This window comes from Mchenga conophoros, linkage group LG3 (assembly GCF_057382185.1).
Source record: "Mchenga conophoros isolate Kocher_MC1m ecotype Shallow Benthic linkage group LG3, M_conophoros_male_GT1.1, whole genome shotgun sequence".
NCBI classification, from domain to species: Eukaryota; Metazoa; Chordata; class Actinopteri; order Cichliformes; family Cichlidae; genus Mchenga; species Mchenga conophoros.
The window spans coordinates 46272584-46287567 of record NC_140528.1 but is presented as its reverse complement, the minus strand read 5'-3'; the positions used below and the strand labels follow the sequence as shown (position 1 = coordinate 46287567).

The window sequence follows — 14984 nt, the reverse complement described above, 5'->3', positions numbered from 1 at the left end:
TCAGACATGAAACTAACACAGCATTTCATGAAAATCATACCAACAGGCAAACATGTTGGTGATACTGTGATGGTCTGGGGCTTTTTTGCTGCTTCATGACCTGAATGACTTGATTCTGCTCTCTGTCAGAAAATCCTGAAGGAGAATCTACGGCTACGTCAAGGACATCATTGTACTCAATTCATGCCCTGAAGCTCAAGCATACTTGGGTTATCTAGCGGGACACCAGCAAGTCCACCTTTGCTTAAGGTCATGTCAAAGCATTTTTTTAACCGTTCAGACAATTCATACTTGAAAAACCTCCAATATCGACCAAAATTCTTCCACAGTAATGTGAAACATTTACTGCCAATTATCACAAATGCTTGATTGCAGTTCTTTCTCCCAGGGGCAGCACAACCAAGTTTTTAGGTTTAGGGGCAGTTATTTAGCCATTTCTCTTAGTGTCAATGAGCAATCTAAGCAGAAGTCCCCAGCCCTTCCTTTGCCTGGACACCTTCTCCAGCTCTTCTGGTGCATACTAAGACCTTCCCAAGCAAGGTGAAAGACATCTCTTCAGCATTTCCCAAGATCTACCCCAAGATCTCCTTTTATTTCCAAGATGGCGCCAGTGTTCACGGCAAGCCGTGTCCTCCGTTTTTGTTTGTTGTTTATTGTCCTTCTCTCTATGTGCTGCCCTGATGTCTCCACTAGGGCTGCACGATAAATCGAAAATTTATTGTCATCGCGATATCAGCCTGCGCGATGGGCCCATCGCAAAAGACGGCGTAAACTGCGATAATTGGGTACCTTAAAATGTTTACACACGTGCTGTAAAGAATTTACCAATCAAAGAAATCCATTTACACATTTGACCAGTCGAATAGAGCCCTTCACGGCATTAACCAATCAAATGGATTAGAGGCCCGCCTCCTACGCAGGTCGGGCGCGAACAACGCTGCAGCAACGAGTCAGAGTTGTAATGGCTGAGAGCGAGACGCGTGACGAGAATGCTACTGAACTCGTGGCTAAAAAAAAAAATAGTACCTCACTTATTTGGAGGTACTTTGGATTTGATAAAGACGACGTTCTCCAAACACAGGTACTCTGCAAAACTTGCCGAACACTCGTGGCAACCACCAGAGGAAACACGACTAATCTCCACCATCATCTTCAATACAACCACAGAGAACTGTTTGAAGAGTTCCAGAAAGATAGGGCTAGCCAAACAAAGGTTGCTAATGTTAAGACAAAGAGCGCAGCAGTCCAACAGCCGTCTCTGTATCAGAGTTTTTCAAGTGGAATTCCTTATGAGAAAACGTCGAAGCGGTACAAAGAAATAACAGAGGCCATTACACATTTTTTGGCTAAAGACATGATGCCTATAAATACAGTTAGCAGAGAGGGCTTCACCAGTCTGATACATAAAGTGGACCAGAGATACCGCATCCCCTCACGAAACTACTTTTCACATGTCGCCATTCCACAAATGTATGAAACATGCCGCAAGACCGTCATGTTTGAACTGAGCCAAGCTGAAAACTACGCAAGCACTACAGACCTATGGTCAAGTCGTACAACGGAACCATATATGAGTTTCACAGTGCACTTCCTCACCGAAGACTTTGAACTGAAAACACGGTGTCTAGAGACTGTGTATTTTCCAGACTCCCACACTAGTGAAAATATAGCCCATGTATTACGTGAGGTGTTAGCCAGCTGGGATCTTAAAGAAGATCGACAAGTGTGCATCACCACAGACAACGGTGCCAATGTTGTGAGAGCCACGGAGCTAAACAACTGGGTCAGACTTCAGTGTTTTGGACACAGGCTGCACCTTGCAATCGGTAAGTTTTATTCAAGGCAGATCTTTTTAGCAATGAAAATGTGCTATACATTATTATCAAATTGATATTGATAAGGATAATGTTACCTTTTTAGACAACTTTAGTTATAAATTTCAATTAGTTTTTTTTTTTTTTAAAAAAAGGTTTTAAACATGACAGTTTTTTTGTTTCCTCTTATTTCTCCAGAAAATTCTATCAAAGATGATGCCCGCATTGCCCGAGCCATTGGACTTTGCAAAAAGTTAGTTGGACATTTTTGCCACAGCTGGAAAGCAAAGATGGCTCTGAAAAAAGCACAGCAGAAGCTCAACCTCCCAGAGCACACACTGATCACAGAATGCCCAACCAGGTGGGGTTCCAGGCAGAAGATGATTGAGAGAGTCCTGGAGCAGCAGCGGGCCATTTCTGATGTCATCTCAGCAGACAAGAAATCAAGACACTTGATTCCTACTTGGCAGGATCTTGAGGTACTGGAGTCTGTCAACCAGGCATTACACCCCCTGCAAGACTTTACAGATGCCCTGTCTGGTGAGAGCTACGTTAGTGTTTCATATGTAAAACCAGTCCTTCATCTGATGAAGACGTCGGTGCTTGCAGAGAAGGAAGAAGACAGTGATTTGACAAAATCAATTAAGAAGAAAATCCTCGAGTACCTGATTACTAAATATGAAAATCCAGCTACCCAGGAACTTATGGACATGGCGTGCTTCATGGATCCCAGATTTAAAGTCAGCTACACCAGCACTGATCGAGTCTCAGACATCAAGACCAGAGTGATGTCAGAAATGGAAGCAGTGGCACAGAAGGTATTCATGCATGCTTATATATAAAACCTTTCAATTCATATTTAGTCCAAAATGTTTACTTTTCTTATAATCTGCTTTCTGTTCCAGGAGAGAAGCTCCGCTGAACCAGAGGCCCAGACAGATGATCCACCCAGTCGTCCCCTGAAGAAGGCAAAAAAGTCCCTGGGCAGTTTCTTCAAGGCAGCTCCAATCCCTACCTCCTCTTTTATGCATCTCTCACAAGCTGTTGAAGCTGAGCTTAACAGCTACTTGCTATCCACGGCCATAGACAGTGAGGAAGACCCCTTGGCATGGTGGAAACTCCACAAAATGACATTCCCACAGCTAAGCAAGCTTGCAAGGAAGTATCTCTGCATACCTGCAAGTAGCTCACCTTCAGAGAGACTTTTTAGTACATCAGGAAACATAGTAACATGTCAGCGCACATGTTTAAAACCTTGGAGAGTAAACATGTTGGTTTTCCTTAACAAGAACTTGCCATAAAAAACATTCACTCAGGAAGGATGAATGCAAGATAGAGAAACCTTTTTTTTTTTCAAAAAATTACAAAAATACACTACCTACATTGTTCTTAATTGTTGATAATATTAGTCTTGGCCAGTACGACCACAAAGGTAGACAATTGTTCTTTGGTGTGTTCCCACAGCAGACAAGTTCTTACCTATAGTTTAATCTAGTAAAGTTTCCACTCCAGTTTTGACTTGCATCATAACTACTTGGTGAGTGGTAAAATGATGAACAACTGCATAGAGATAATTTGCAGTATAATTTAAGTTATGTTTATTTAAAACTAATTATAGAGACCGGGAAGGATGTCTTTCAGAATTCAAGCCTCAGAAATTTTTTTATGGGGGCAATGTTTCAATGTTTGACTGCACTTTGTTGTTACACTGCTAATACAGCAGCTTTCATTAAATAAAACTGTGCAGTAAAACGGAAATTATGTATTTGTTTTTTGTTTTTTTTTTGCTATTTATTTTATCGCAAGTCATATCGTTATCGCAGTATTGATCACAGTTATCGCACATCGCAGGTTTTCCTAATATCGTGCAGCCCTAGTCTCCACGTTACTTGTCTATGATTGCCAAACTCTTTTGAATCTCCGGCCTTTGGACTACCAGACACAAGATTTTAAATGGAGATCTGACGATCCTCCTCCGCTTTCGAAGGACTTTCCTGATTACCTCCGCCACTTACCATCTACCTTCTCTCAAAGGAAATGTTCACGGAGACGGGGTAAACGTGGCGGCATCCGTGTTCGTATCAAGGCCCTTTTAAAGTCCTATGTTGCAATAAACGATCGCTATTCTACAAACATTTTGTCATGTATTTCTGCCCTCCGAGACCATGCTAACTTCAGGCTGGATTCGCCCTGTCGGACCTTATGGTTACCTGGACCTCCCAGCTGATCTTCCACCCGGTCGGTGCTGGGTGCGGTCCTCCAGAGGAGGCGCGAATCTCGGCAACCTTCGCCTGCTGCGGCGTTATCCTACCAGTAACAGTATGACCACTCTCCGTATGGCCTTATTAAATACAAGGTCACTGACGAATAAGACTTTTATTTTAAATGACCTTATTCTATCGTCGGGACTGGATTTCTTATTCCTGACGGAAACTTGGCTTCGCCCCGGCGAACTTTTTCCCTTCTCGGAGCTGCTCCCACCTGACTATGCTTTTATTAGCTCACTGGAAGAGGTGGAGGGCTAGCTTCAGTTTTTAAAAACAAACTTCGATGTCGGCAGCTGCCACCTGTTCTGTACCGCAGTTTCGAGGTGCAGTTATTGGAAGTTAACTGCGTCCCCTCCATCCTCTGCGCTGTGGTGTATCGTCCCCCGAAACTTATAAAGGATTTTCTTCCAGAATTTGCTGATCTACTGGGGAGCCTAGTGCCACGTTATGACCGTATATTAATTGTTGGTGACTTCAACATTCATGTTTGCTGTGAGAACAGTTCGCTAGCTAAGGATTTCCTCGCTCTTATTAGCACCCTCAATTTCACCCAGTGGGTAAGTGAACCAACTCACACTAAAGGTCATATACTTGATTTGGTACTATCTTATGGTCTGGATATTTGCATCACGGACATAGAGGACTTTGGGATTTCAGATCACTTTCCGGTTTTGTTTAATACTGTAGCGAGCGATGTGGATTTGAACAGTGATGGCCCTGTGCGGCAATCGCGCACGATTAACTCCCAGTCAATCGCCCACTTCATTGATGCTTTCCTTGACTCTCCCCTCTCTGATGCTAACTGTAATGGGGTTTTATCAGCGGATGAGCTTGCTAACCTCTTTTATACTACATGCGCTGACATCCTTAATTCTGTGGCACCTCTGAGAATTAAACGTGCCAAATCCTCACAACCCTGGCTAAATGATACTACTCGCGCCCTTAGGCGTGAATGTCGTCGTGCTGAAAGAAAATGGAGGAAAGACAAACTCCACGTCTCTCTGGACATCCTCCAAAATTGTCTATCTAAGTATCAAAAGTCTGTTAAAGCTGCCAAATCTGCCTTTTTGTCTAGCATTATTATGACTAATAGCCACAACCCCCGAGCACTTTTTAATACTTTTAATTCTGTGATAAACCCTCGCACTACCACTTATAGGGATGCCTCCCCTGCTCTTTGTGATAAATTCTTAAAGTATTTCTCTGATAAAATCTCAGCTCTAAGGGCTTCTCATCCATCTCACCCATCATCAGTTTTAGACCCAGTTCCAGCTTCTGAATGCTTGACTGTCTTTCAACAGTTTGAGCCAGTGTCTTATTCTGCTTTAAAAGATATAATTGATCATCTCAAAATCTCTGGTTCCCCGCATGATATTCTTCCTTCTCGTTTCTTTAAGGAAGCTTTACACGTTATTGGTCCTTGTATCTTATCTCTGCTGAATGCATCATTGTCATCAGGTTGTGTACCGTCTGTCTTTAAGCATGCTGTTGTGCAACCTATTATGAAAAAGAAAAATCTTGACCCTAATGCTCTCACTAACTACAGGCCGATCTCTAAACTCCCTTTTATTTCCAAAATATTGGAAAAGGTAGTTCTAAAACAACTCCAGGCCTTTTTAGATGCAAATGGTATTAATGAAAAGTTTCAGTCTGGTTTTAAACCTCGCCACAGCACAGAGACAGCCTTACTTAGAGTTTTTAATGATCTTCTTTTAACTGTAGATTCTGGATATTCTGTGGTCTTAGTTTTACTTGACTTGACTGCTGCTTTTGACACGGTTAATCACAACATTCTTCTATCAAGATTGGAACATGTTGTTGGTCTCAAAGGTACGGTTTTATCTCGGTTTAAATCCCATCTCTCAGAGAGGTCGTTCTCTGTTGCTATGGGGCAACACTCCTCGGCTTCTGCCCCTATTTATTGTGGTGTGCCTCAAGGGTCCGTGCTCGGTCCTGCTCTTTTCTCTTTGTACATGTTGCCGTTGGGATTAATTTTTAGAAAACATAACATCTCCTTTCACTGTTATGCCGATGATATCCAGATTTATTTACCTTTGAAATCCGATGTGACTGCTTCTTTGCAACCTCTGTTCAACTGTTTGCATGAAGTTAAAATTTGGTTATCACATAATTTTCTTACATTGAACGAGAATAAGACCGAAATCATAGTCTTTGGTAGTCACACTCCGCTAGACCAGTTAGCTGATGCCCTAGGCCCTCTCGCTAGCCATCTTTCGTCCACTGTAAGAAACCTCGGAGTGTTCCTGGATGGCTCTTTTAAACTCGAGAAACAGGTGTCCACTGTGGTAAAAAACAGCTTTTACCAGTTGCGTCAGATTTCCAAAGCAAAGCCGTTCCTTCCTTTAAAGGACCTTGAAAAGCTTATCCACGCATTTATTACATCCAGATTGGACTACTGTAACTCCCTCTACTCGGGCCTTCAACACTCCTCTCTTTGCCGACTCCAGTTAATTCAAAATGCAGCGGCGCGTCTTTTAACAGGTACGAAAATTCATGAACACATAACTCCAATTTTAGCCAAATTACATTGGCTCCCTGTTAAATATCGTATAGATTTTAAAATTCTTTTGTTCACTTTTAATATTTTGAATAATTTAGCGCCCAGTTATCTTTCTGATTTACTCCATTCATACAATCCCAACGGGGCACTTAGATCATCCAACCATAGGCTCCTAGCACAACCTAGGACTCGAATGAAGTCAAGAGGTGACCGGGCCTTTGCATCCGTGGCACCCAGACTCTGGAATAACCTCCCCGTTCATATTCGCACTGCCGAGTCTATCCAGTCTTTTAAATTACGTCTTAAAACTTATTTTTTTACTTTGGCTTTTGATTCTGTCTAGTTGGCTGTTTTAGCTTGTTGCGTTGTTACCTATTGTTTGTTGTCCTCTTCTATTGTTTGTTTTAACTGTCTCATGTTTTTATTGACTGTGAAGCACTATGGTCAACACTGTTGTTTTTAATATGTGCTATATAAATAAATTTTGATTTGATTTGATTTTAGTTTGACATGCGCTAAATACTTTATCTGACTTCTTCCAATGTGAAGGAGCATCCTGAATGGCTTAACTCCCTATCCAATCTCTAAGGGTTAGCCAGAATTCCTCTTTCAACTGTTTGTATCCAGAATTGGATTCTGTCAGTTGACTGAAGCACTGGGTGAGGACTGGATTCAGTGTGCAAGTTGTGTCATCACAATCGTGTCATCTCTCAAAACAGTTCAGCATTTTCTGTTAAACCTGCCTGAATCTCCAGAGTTTGGTGGCATGTCAACATACTGACACCAAGACACTAATTTTCATTAGTACAGAAAGTCCTCTAAACCAAGCAGGATCACACTATGTTAGTTTTTATATTTAAACATGAAATTATAGCCTACAAAAAAACAATCAAACAAAAAAAAACTATAAATACTTATAATTAAAATGTTTAATTCAGCTTGCAAATCTGTATAACGGCCTTAATTTCCTTTTCTCTCAAAAATAGACACTGTGGAAAATTAAATCCAAAAATGTTTGTTTCATCGTGAAACTCAGGCACAGCTGGATTCTTGAGGAGGAGGATTAAGAGTGGTTAGCATTCATGAGGGCAAAGGCAGCATTCACTGCTGTCTTAATGCCACAGCTCACCCACTCTGTGTGTGGAGGTGTGTGTGTGTGTGTGCATGTGTGTGTTTTTATTGCCAAGGTTTTTAAGTTGTGTGACCTTTTGTTTCTGAAAGATGGACTTTCCCTTAAGAGAAGATTGATTGATTGATTGAATCTTTATTTTGAACATGTTGAAAAAGTATAAAAAAAAAAAATAGAATTAAAAGAGACAAATGAACAAAGCAAACAAAAGGAAAACGAGCAACCACAACTCCAAATAACGTCCATGTTCAAAAAGGAGCAGGAAGAAGCATAAGCTTATTTAATCCCACCCCTTTTCCACTATCTAGTATCAATAGACTACAGAAATACCTCCTTGTAATTACATTATATGTTATGTGTAATTTTTTTTTTTTTTTTTAATATATACACATATATGTTTCTATCTATCCATACCTACGTATATACACACATACGCACATATACACATTTTCAATAACCCCATTAACACCTGAAGGATACACAACCTACAATTTTATATATATTTAATATATATATATATATATATATATATATACATATACACACATACATACACACACATACACATATATATATATATACATATATATATATATACATACATACATACATATATATACATACATACATACATACATATACACATACATATATACCCATACCAACAAACCCGTGCATGCGCACACACATGAAAATATTAGACAAGAACACCCTATCAAATCTCTACCTTTTCCCTGTACCCTGTAAAAACCATATCCTTAAACCGCTTTTTAAACTGCGCCATGCTTGGACATTGCTTCATATCTTTACTTAGTCTGTTCCACAGCTTCACTCCACACACAGAGATGCAAAAACTTTTTAATGTTGTACGGATACGAGGATGTTTTAAATGTAATTCCCCCCTCAAATTGTATCCCCGTTCCCTTTTAGAAAACATGTTTAGAATATTGTCAGGAAGCAGGTTATTTATTGCTTTATATATAATTTGTGCTGTGAGAAAATGAACCAGATCTGTGAATTTTAGAATTTTTGATTTTAAGAATAGTGGATTTGTATGATCTCTGTAACCCGTTTTATGGATTATCCTTATGGCCCTTTTTTGTAATATAAAGATTGATGATAGCGAACATTTGTAAGTATTGCCCCAAACCTCTGCACAGTAATTCAAATACGGTGCAATCAGGGAACAATAGAGAATGTGGAGTGATTTGTGGTCCAGAATGTGTTTTACTTTACTCAAGATTGAGACACTTCTTGAAATTTTGTTATGTATATGATTTATATGAGACTTCCAGTTTAATTTATCATCTATAATCACACCAAGAAACTTATGTTCAAGTACTCTTTCAATTTCCACACCATCTACATGAATCTGCACTTGTGCATTTCTAAGGGAATTCCCAAATAAGATAATTTTAGTTTTACTTAGATTTAGCGATAGTTTGTTCCTGTTAAACCATTTTTTAATTTTGCACATTTCTGAAGTAATTGTATCCAGCAGCTCCTTTAGATTCCCCCCCAGAACAAAAAATATTTGTGTCATCTGCAAATAATACTAATTTTAATATATCAGATGCCTTACAAATATCATTTATATAAATAATAAATAATTTTGGACCCAGTACAGAGCCTTGTGGAACACCACAAGCAATGTCCAAGCATGATGAGGAATGGACACCCAGCTTCACAAATTGTTTCCAGTCACTTAAATAATTTTTCACCCATTGCAGTACAACCCCCCTAATCCCATACCGTTCCAGTTTATTAATTAATATGTCATGATTGATTGTGTCGAATGCTTTCTTGAGATCCAGAAATACTCCAGCTGCATACTGTTTCTGATCTATAGCATTCGTAATCTCCTCAATTGATTCGATTAATGCCAGAGATGTTGATCTTTTTGATCTGAATCCATATTGACTGTCAGAGAGTAATTTATATTTATCTAAGAATTTGTCTAATCGTTTATTAAACAGGTTTTCCAGGATTTTGGAGAATTGTGGTAGTAAAGAAACAGGCCTGTAATTTGTGAAGTGGCGTCTATCCCCAGTTTTATACAGCGGCACAACTTTAGCTATTTTCATTTTGTTTGGCACTTTTCCCGTCTGAAATGATAAGTTGCAAATATATGTTAGAGGTCCTACAATTCCTTCAATGACCTTCTTGACGATTTTCATGTCAATATCATTACAATCAGTGGATGTTTTATATTTACACATGTGTACAATGTCAATTATTTCTTTTTCCTCCACTGATGTGAGGAACATTGAGTTAGGGTTCCTATCAATCAGGTTTTCACTACAGTCTACTAATGGCAGTGACTCAGGAATTTGTTCTGCCAGTTTTGGTCCAATATTTACAAAATAATGATTAAAGCTGTTGACCTTATCAGCAGTGTTTTCCATAATATTGCCATTATTGATAAAGTATTGTGGATAACTTTGTTGTCCAGAATTATTTTTAATGATACCGTTTAAAACATCCCATATTCCTTTCATATTATGTTTATTGTTGTTCAATATTTTACTATAATACTCCTTTCTACATACACGTATAATATTGGTCAACTTATTTTTGTATTTTTTATATTTATTTTCAGCTTCTTTTGTTCTTTGTTTTAGGTATTCCCTATAGAGTGTATTTTTCTTTTTACATGCATTTTGTAAACCCTTAGTGAGCCATGGTCTATCTGAATATTTGTGCTTTCTGTTGTATTTTATTGTTGGACAGTTTTTATCGTACAACTCCATGAATATTCTTAAAAATATGCCATATGCAATATCAATATCAGCTTCTTTGTACACCTTGTCCCAGTCTTGATTTAATAGATCGTTCTTAAATGCAGTCATAGTTTCTTCTGTCCTTACACGTCTGTATCTCAGTTGTTCTTCATGCTGATTTTTCTTATAATTAGTGTCATAAACTGCAAAAACTGGTAGGTGATCACTGATGTCATTAATTAATATTCCGCTCACAATGTTGTTTTCCATATTGTTAGTGAAAATATTGTCAAGTAAGGTGGCACAATGTGGTGTAATTCTGCTAGGCCTGGTTATTTTAGGATGTAAACTCAAACTGTACATAGTGTTTAGGAATTCGTCGCTCATTTTATGCTTTTTTGGATTCAACAGGTCAATATTAAAATCACCATAGATAAACATAACTTTTTGATTTGTTTTAGAGAATATTTCCTCTATGAAGTCATTAAATACTTGAATACTAGAGCCAGGTGTTCTATATATACAGCTAATTATTACATTTTTTTCTTTTTCCTTATAAATTTCAATTGTTATACATTCTAGTAAATTATCAATTACAGTTGTCATACTTTCTACCACCTTGTAGTTTAGGTTTTTATCCACATACACAGCTACTCCCCCTCCACTCTTGTTCCTTCTATTTACAAAATTCACTTCATATCCCTCCAGTCCAAAGTCCATTCCTTTCTCCGCATTGATCCATGTTTCAGAAATGGCAATAATTCCAAATGGATTTGTCAACTCATTTAGATATTCCTTTATATTGTTGAAGTTGGCATACAGACTTCTGCTATTAAAATGGATTATTGATAATTTATTTTCCGTGTTGATGGTGTGCTTAAACTGTTCATCAGTGAAGTAGCAGCAGTTACAGCTGATGTTGTAGAAGAAATTATTTTCCGGGTCTATATCCTTTTCTAAGTCTAGAACATTATGGTCTGTGTATCGAAATGTTCTCAGTTCCAGATTATCATAAAGAGAATTCCAATGAGTTATGTTGATATTGTTGCCGGATGCAGATGAAGTTCTTTTGGACTGTGCCATGTGTTGTGTTGTGTGTCACGTCACATGTGTATTCATACCTCCAGAGTAAGTTGACCTCAGTATTTGTCCAGCTCTTCCATATTTCTGATGACCAACACTTTGGCTTGTTCCGGTGTTCCATTGAGTTTAATGAATACTTTGCAGTTGGTGGTCCATGTATTTTGAATTTTTCCCTGTTTCTTCAAGTAACGTGCTTTCCTGGCAATGTCCGCATTTCTTTTTATCAGATGTTCGTTCATGAAGACATCGGATCCTTTCAGTTTCCTTCCTTGTTTTAACAGTGCTGTTTTCTGTTTTCTGTTTGCAAATCTCACAATGATGGCTGGTTTGTTACTGTCATTTTTTCGGGGTAGAGGGTGGCAAGCCTCAATGTTGTTATAATCCACTTCCACACCTTTGGACCGTAGAAAGGTAACCACTTGATGCTCCGTGGAGTTGACATCTTCCTCTCCTGGCCCTCCTACATTGTCAGTGGCGACCGCCCGGGCGTATGACCGGGGTTTGATGCGAAGCCCCGTGATGATAACATCGTTCATCCGGGTGTACTGCTCCAAATCCGCCACTCTGTTCTCCAGGTACGCCAGCCGCCGATCCTTCTCGGCGTTCTGGATGCGGAGAGCCTTAACTTCCTCGACCAGGTCCAGGATGGCTTTCTGCTGCAGTTTGACAGTAGAAATCTCCTCTGTCATAAACTCCAGCGACTTCTTAATATCGTCTCCTTCCTCGGCTGACAGAACTTTTTTCGGGCCCATGCTGAGAGACGCTCTCGTAGCTTTGCCGTGATGACCGGCTAGCTACTTCCCAGAATCCTTTGCGGTCATTAAGAAGAAGCACTTTTAATGGAAATCAGCTACACACAAACACACTTTTTTTTAAAGAGATGGCAGTAAGACTCAAGCATATGCACACACACCATATGTGCAAGGCTCTAGGCTCCCAGCAAAATGAGTCAAAAACCGTGACTATATAGCAAACATGGATGTATCCAGTGTGATATCATCTGTTGGTTTTTGACAATTATCTACATTTTAGATCTTCTGCTTTGATTCTTAAAACTCACATATCTATAGTGGCACTGATTTTTTTCCCCAGAAAAAACCCTCATCCCAACACAAATATAATGTTATTGATCCTTTTTCGTGAGGCTCATTATTTTTACCTTCAACAAAACATTTTTCGACTAATTCGTTGGAAAGCATCTTACAATAGAACTTTATATGAAAAAGTTGGTAAATATTAAGTCCTTCCTCATTTTTTTATCCTAATCTTTTAACCTGATTGAATAAAATCATCCTTTTTTCCCACTCATGTAAAGGTGGGTCACTTTGGTTGTAACAGTGCAGTCAAAATGACCTTTTTCCCAAAAAATATTTTTCTGTTCTCCTGGGCAATCAAGAAACACTCGCAGGCCACATGAGATATATAATCTCTTTGGAAAGTTCTGGGTTTAAAACCTCCAAAGAAGAGTTGGTTAGAATTCCTCCACAATGATGTGTAAGACAAAGTCACACAGAAAAATGAAAAGTGTATCTTCACACCACAGACTGCACCTGGGGTCTTGCCTGGTGTGATAGACTCCTGCCTCTATGGATCTTGTGCTCAGAGCTTGTTCCTGTGCTGCTAAATATTTATATATATATATACACAAACGCAGATATATAGATAGGTTATGTGTTGTGAGAATGATTCCCTTTTTTGTGAGTATAAGGTCCAAAGACATGCTTGGTTTTTCAAAACTGGCTGTAGTTTTGACTCTGACTGGGACTGATTGTCTCTTGTTGTTAGTCCTGTGATGGTCTGATGACCTGAGATAGGCTCCAGCCCCACTGTGGGGGAGCACCCTGAATTGGTTCAGTGGTTAAGAAAATGGATGGATGGATAAATATACTCTAATGCAGGATATTTGTCAGACTTTATAACTGGAGGCTTGTTTTCTGGAGCTAATTATCGATCACAAAAACAGGAACTAACTTTTAATGAAATATACTTTCTGTTTTTCCAGTAAATAAGAGTTTAAAAATGCCAGCTGTGTTTATCTTAATAATTTAAAAAATAAAAAATAAAATAAAAATCGTCTACACCAGTCTGACTTCAATTTCCTGTCACCAATCATTATGTAACCCCGGGTGTCACCTTTCCATTTTGGTGCGGAGCAAAATGTTATTTCCCATCTGAATGTTCCCATGAAGGGAAAAAGAAAAAACAATAAAAGGTGGCAGCGTGGGGTGATGAAAAAAAGAAATCACTGATCTGTATGTGGTTTTTAAATTTTTCTTATTTTTTGAATCATCAGGTTGAGAACCACCACAGAGTAAATGGAGATGGAGCTAATGATGGCACTCAGACAGATGCTCCGTACTGGGTGTGCAGACGGGGGGAGGTTAGTCAGACTGAAATGGGGTAAATTAAAGCCTCTGAGCATCAGTAATGAGCTGGACACTCAGCGAGCAGTCACTCAAACCACAAACAGCACAAACAAGCACAGTTTCATGTCAGACAGTAAGAGTAAACAGACTTACTCTGAGCTCTGCCGCTGGCATTTAATGTGAAGTTCAGAAAGACTTTCAAACAAGCCTGAGCAATGACTGTGAAAGAGACATAACAGCCTGCTAAATGTTCATCACAAAAACCCATTAATGGTGGCTGTGTACACTAACTGAGCTATTTTGTGGAACAACCACAGATAGTATATAAAAGATGGTGTCACCTTTTGGGTTTGACTGCACATTTTCAAACCTCAAGCCATTTTTTACCATTAAAAATCCTACATGTGACAACAAAAGAACAAATAAGGTTGAGAGGTCCAGCTCAGTGAGTCCAATCTGATGAAATGAAGCTTAGCACTCATCTATTGTTATGAAGGGGGAAACTGTCTGTAGAATTTCAGTTTTTTGGCTCTTCCCCATTGGTTAAATTTTTAAGTCACTTATGCTAAATAGACTCCAATTTGTTCGTGTAAATGGGGAGTCTTCTTCACAGACCAAGATCAAATATGGAGTTCCACAAGGTTCTCTGCTAGGACCAATTCTTTTTATATTATACATGCTTCCTTAAGCCGCATTTGAAGTCATAGTATGCATTTTCATTTCTATCCTGGAACAGCCCCCCATGGAATACCTCTGTCTGTCAATGAAACCAGATAACCATCACACACCCACTGGTTAAATTGCAGGAATGTCTTAAAGGCATAAAGACCTGGATGACCTCTAATTTCCTGCTTCTAAATTGAGAAAAAAACTGAGGTTATTGTACTCTAATCTTGTCTCCAGTAACACTGTGATGAATCTTGGAGTCACTTCAAGCCAACATATGTCCTTCAGTGAGCACATCAAAGAACAATTAGGGGTGCCTTCATACATTTGCATAATATTTCCAACACTAGAAACATCACATCTCAGAGTGATTCTAAAAGACTAGTTCATGTATTAGAACGTCTACTGTCAGAATTCA

The 14984-nt window shown here is 39.0% G+C and overlaps 1 protein-coding gene across 1 annotated transcript; it reads left to right on the top strand.

Moving 5' to 3' along the window:
* Positions 1-707: 707 nt before the first annotated feature.
* LOC146579010 (E3 SUMO-protein ligase ZBED1-like) lies at positions 708-3855 on the top strand. Its single transcript, XM_085260555.1, has 3 exons — positions 708-1826; positions 2013-2632; positions 2720-3855. The coding sequence occupies exons 1-3, from the start codon at positions 962-964 to the stop codon at positions 3113-3115; spliced, it is 1881 nt and encodes a 626-aa protein (XP_085116681.1). The 5' UTR covers positions 708-961; the 3' UTR covers positions 3116-3855.
* The last annotated feature ends 11129 nt before the right edge of the window (positions 3856-14984 follow it).

Coding starts and splice junctions, on each gene's coding strand:
- LOC146579010 (XM_085260555.1), top strand. CDS start 962: ATGGCTGAGAGCGAGACGCGTGACGAGAATGCTACTGAACTCGTGGCT. Junction 1,827..2,012: donor CAGGCTGCACCTTGCAATCG/GTAAGTTTTATT, acceptor TTATTTCTCCAG/AAAATTCTATCAAAGATGAT. Junction 2,633..2,719: donor TGGAAGCAGTGGCACAGAAG/GTATTCATGCAT, acceptor TTTCTGTTCCAG/GAGAGAAGCTCCGCTGAACC.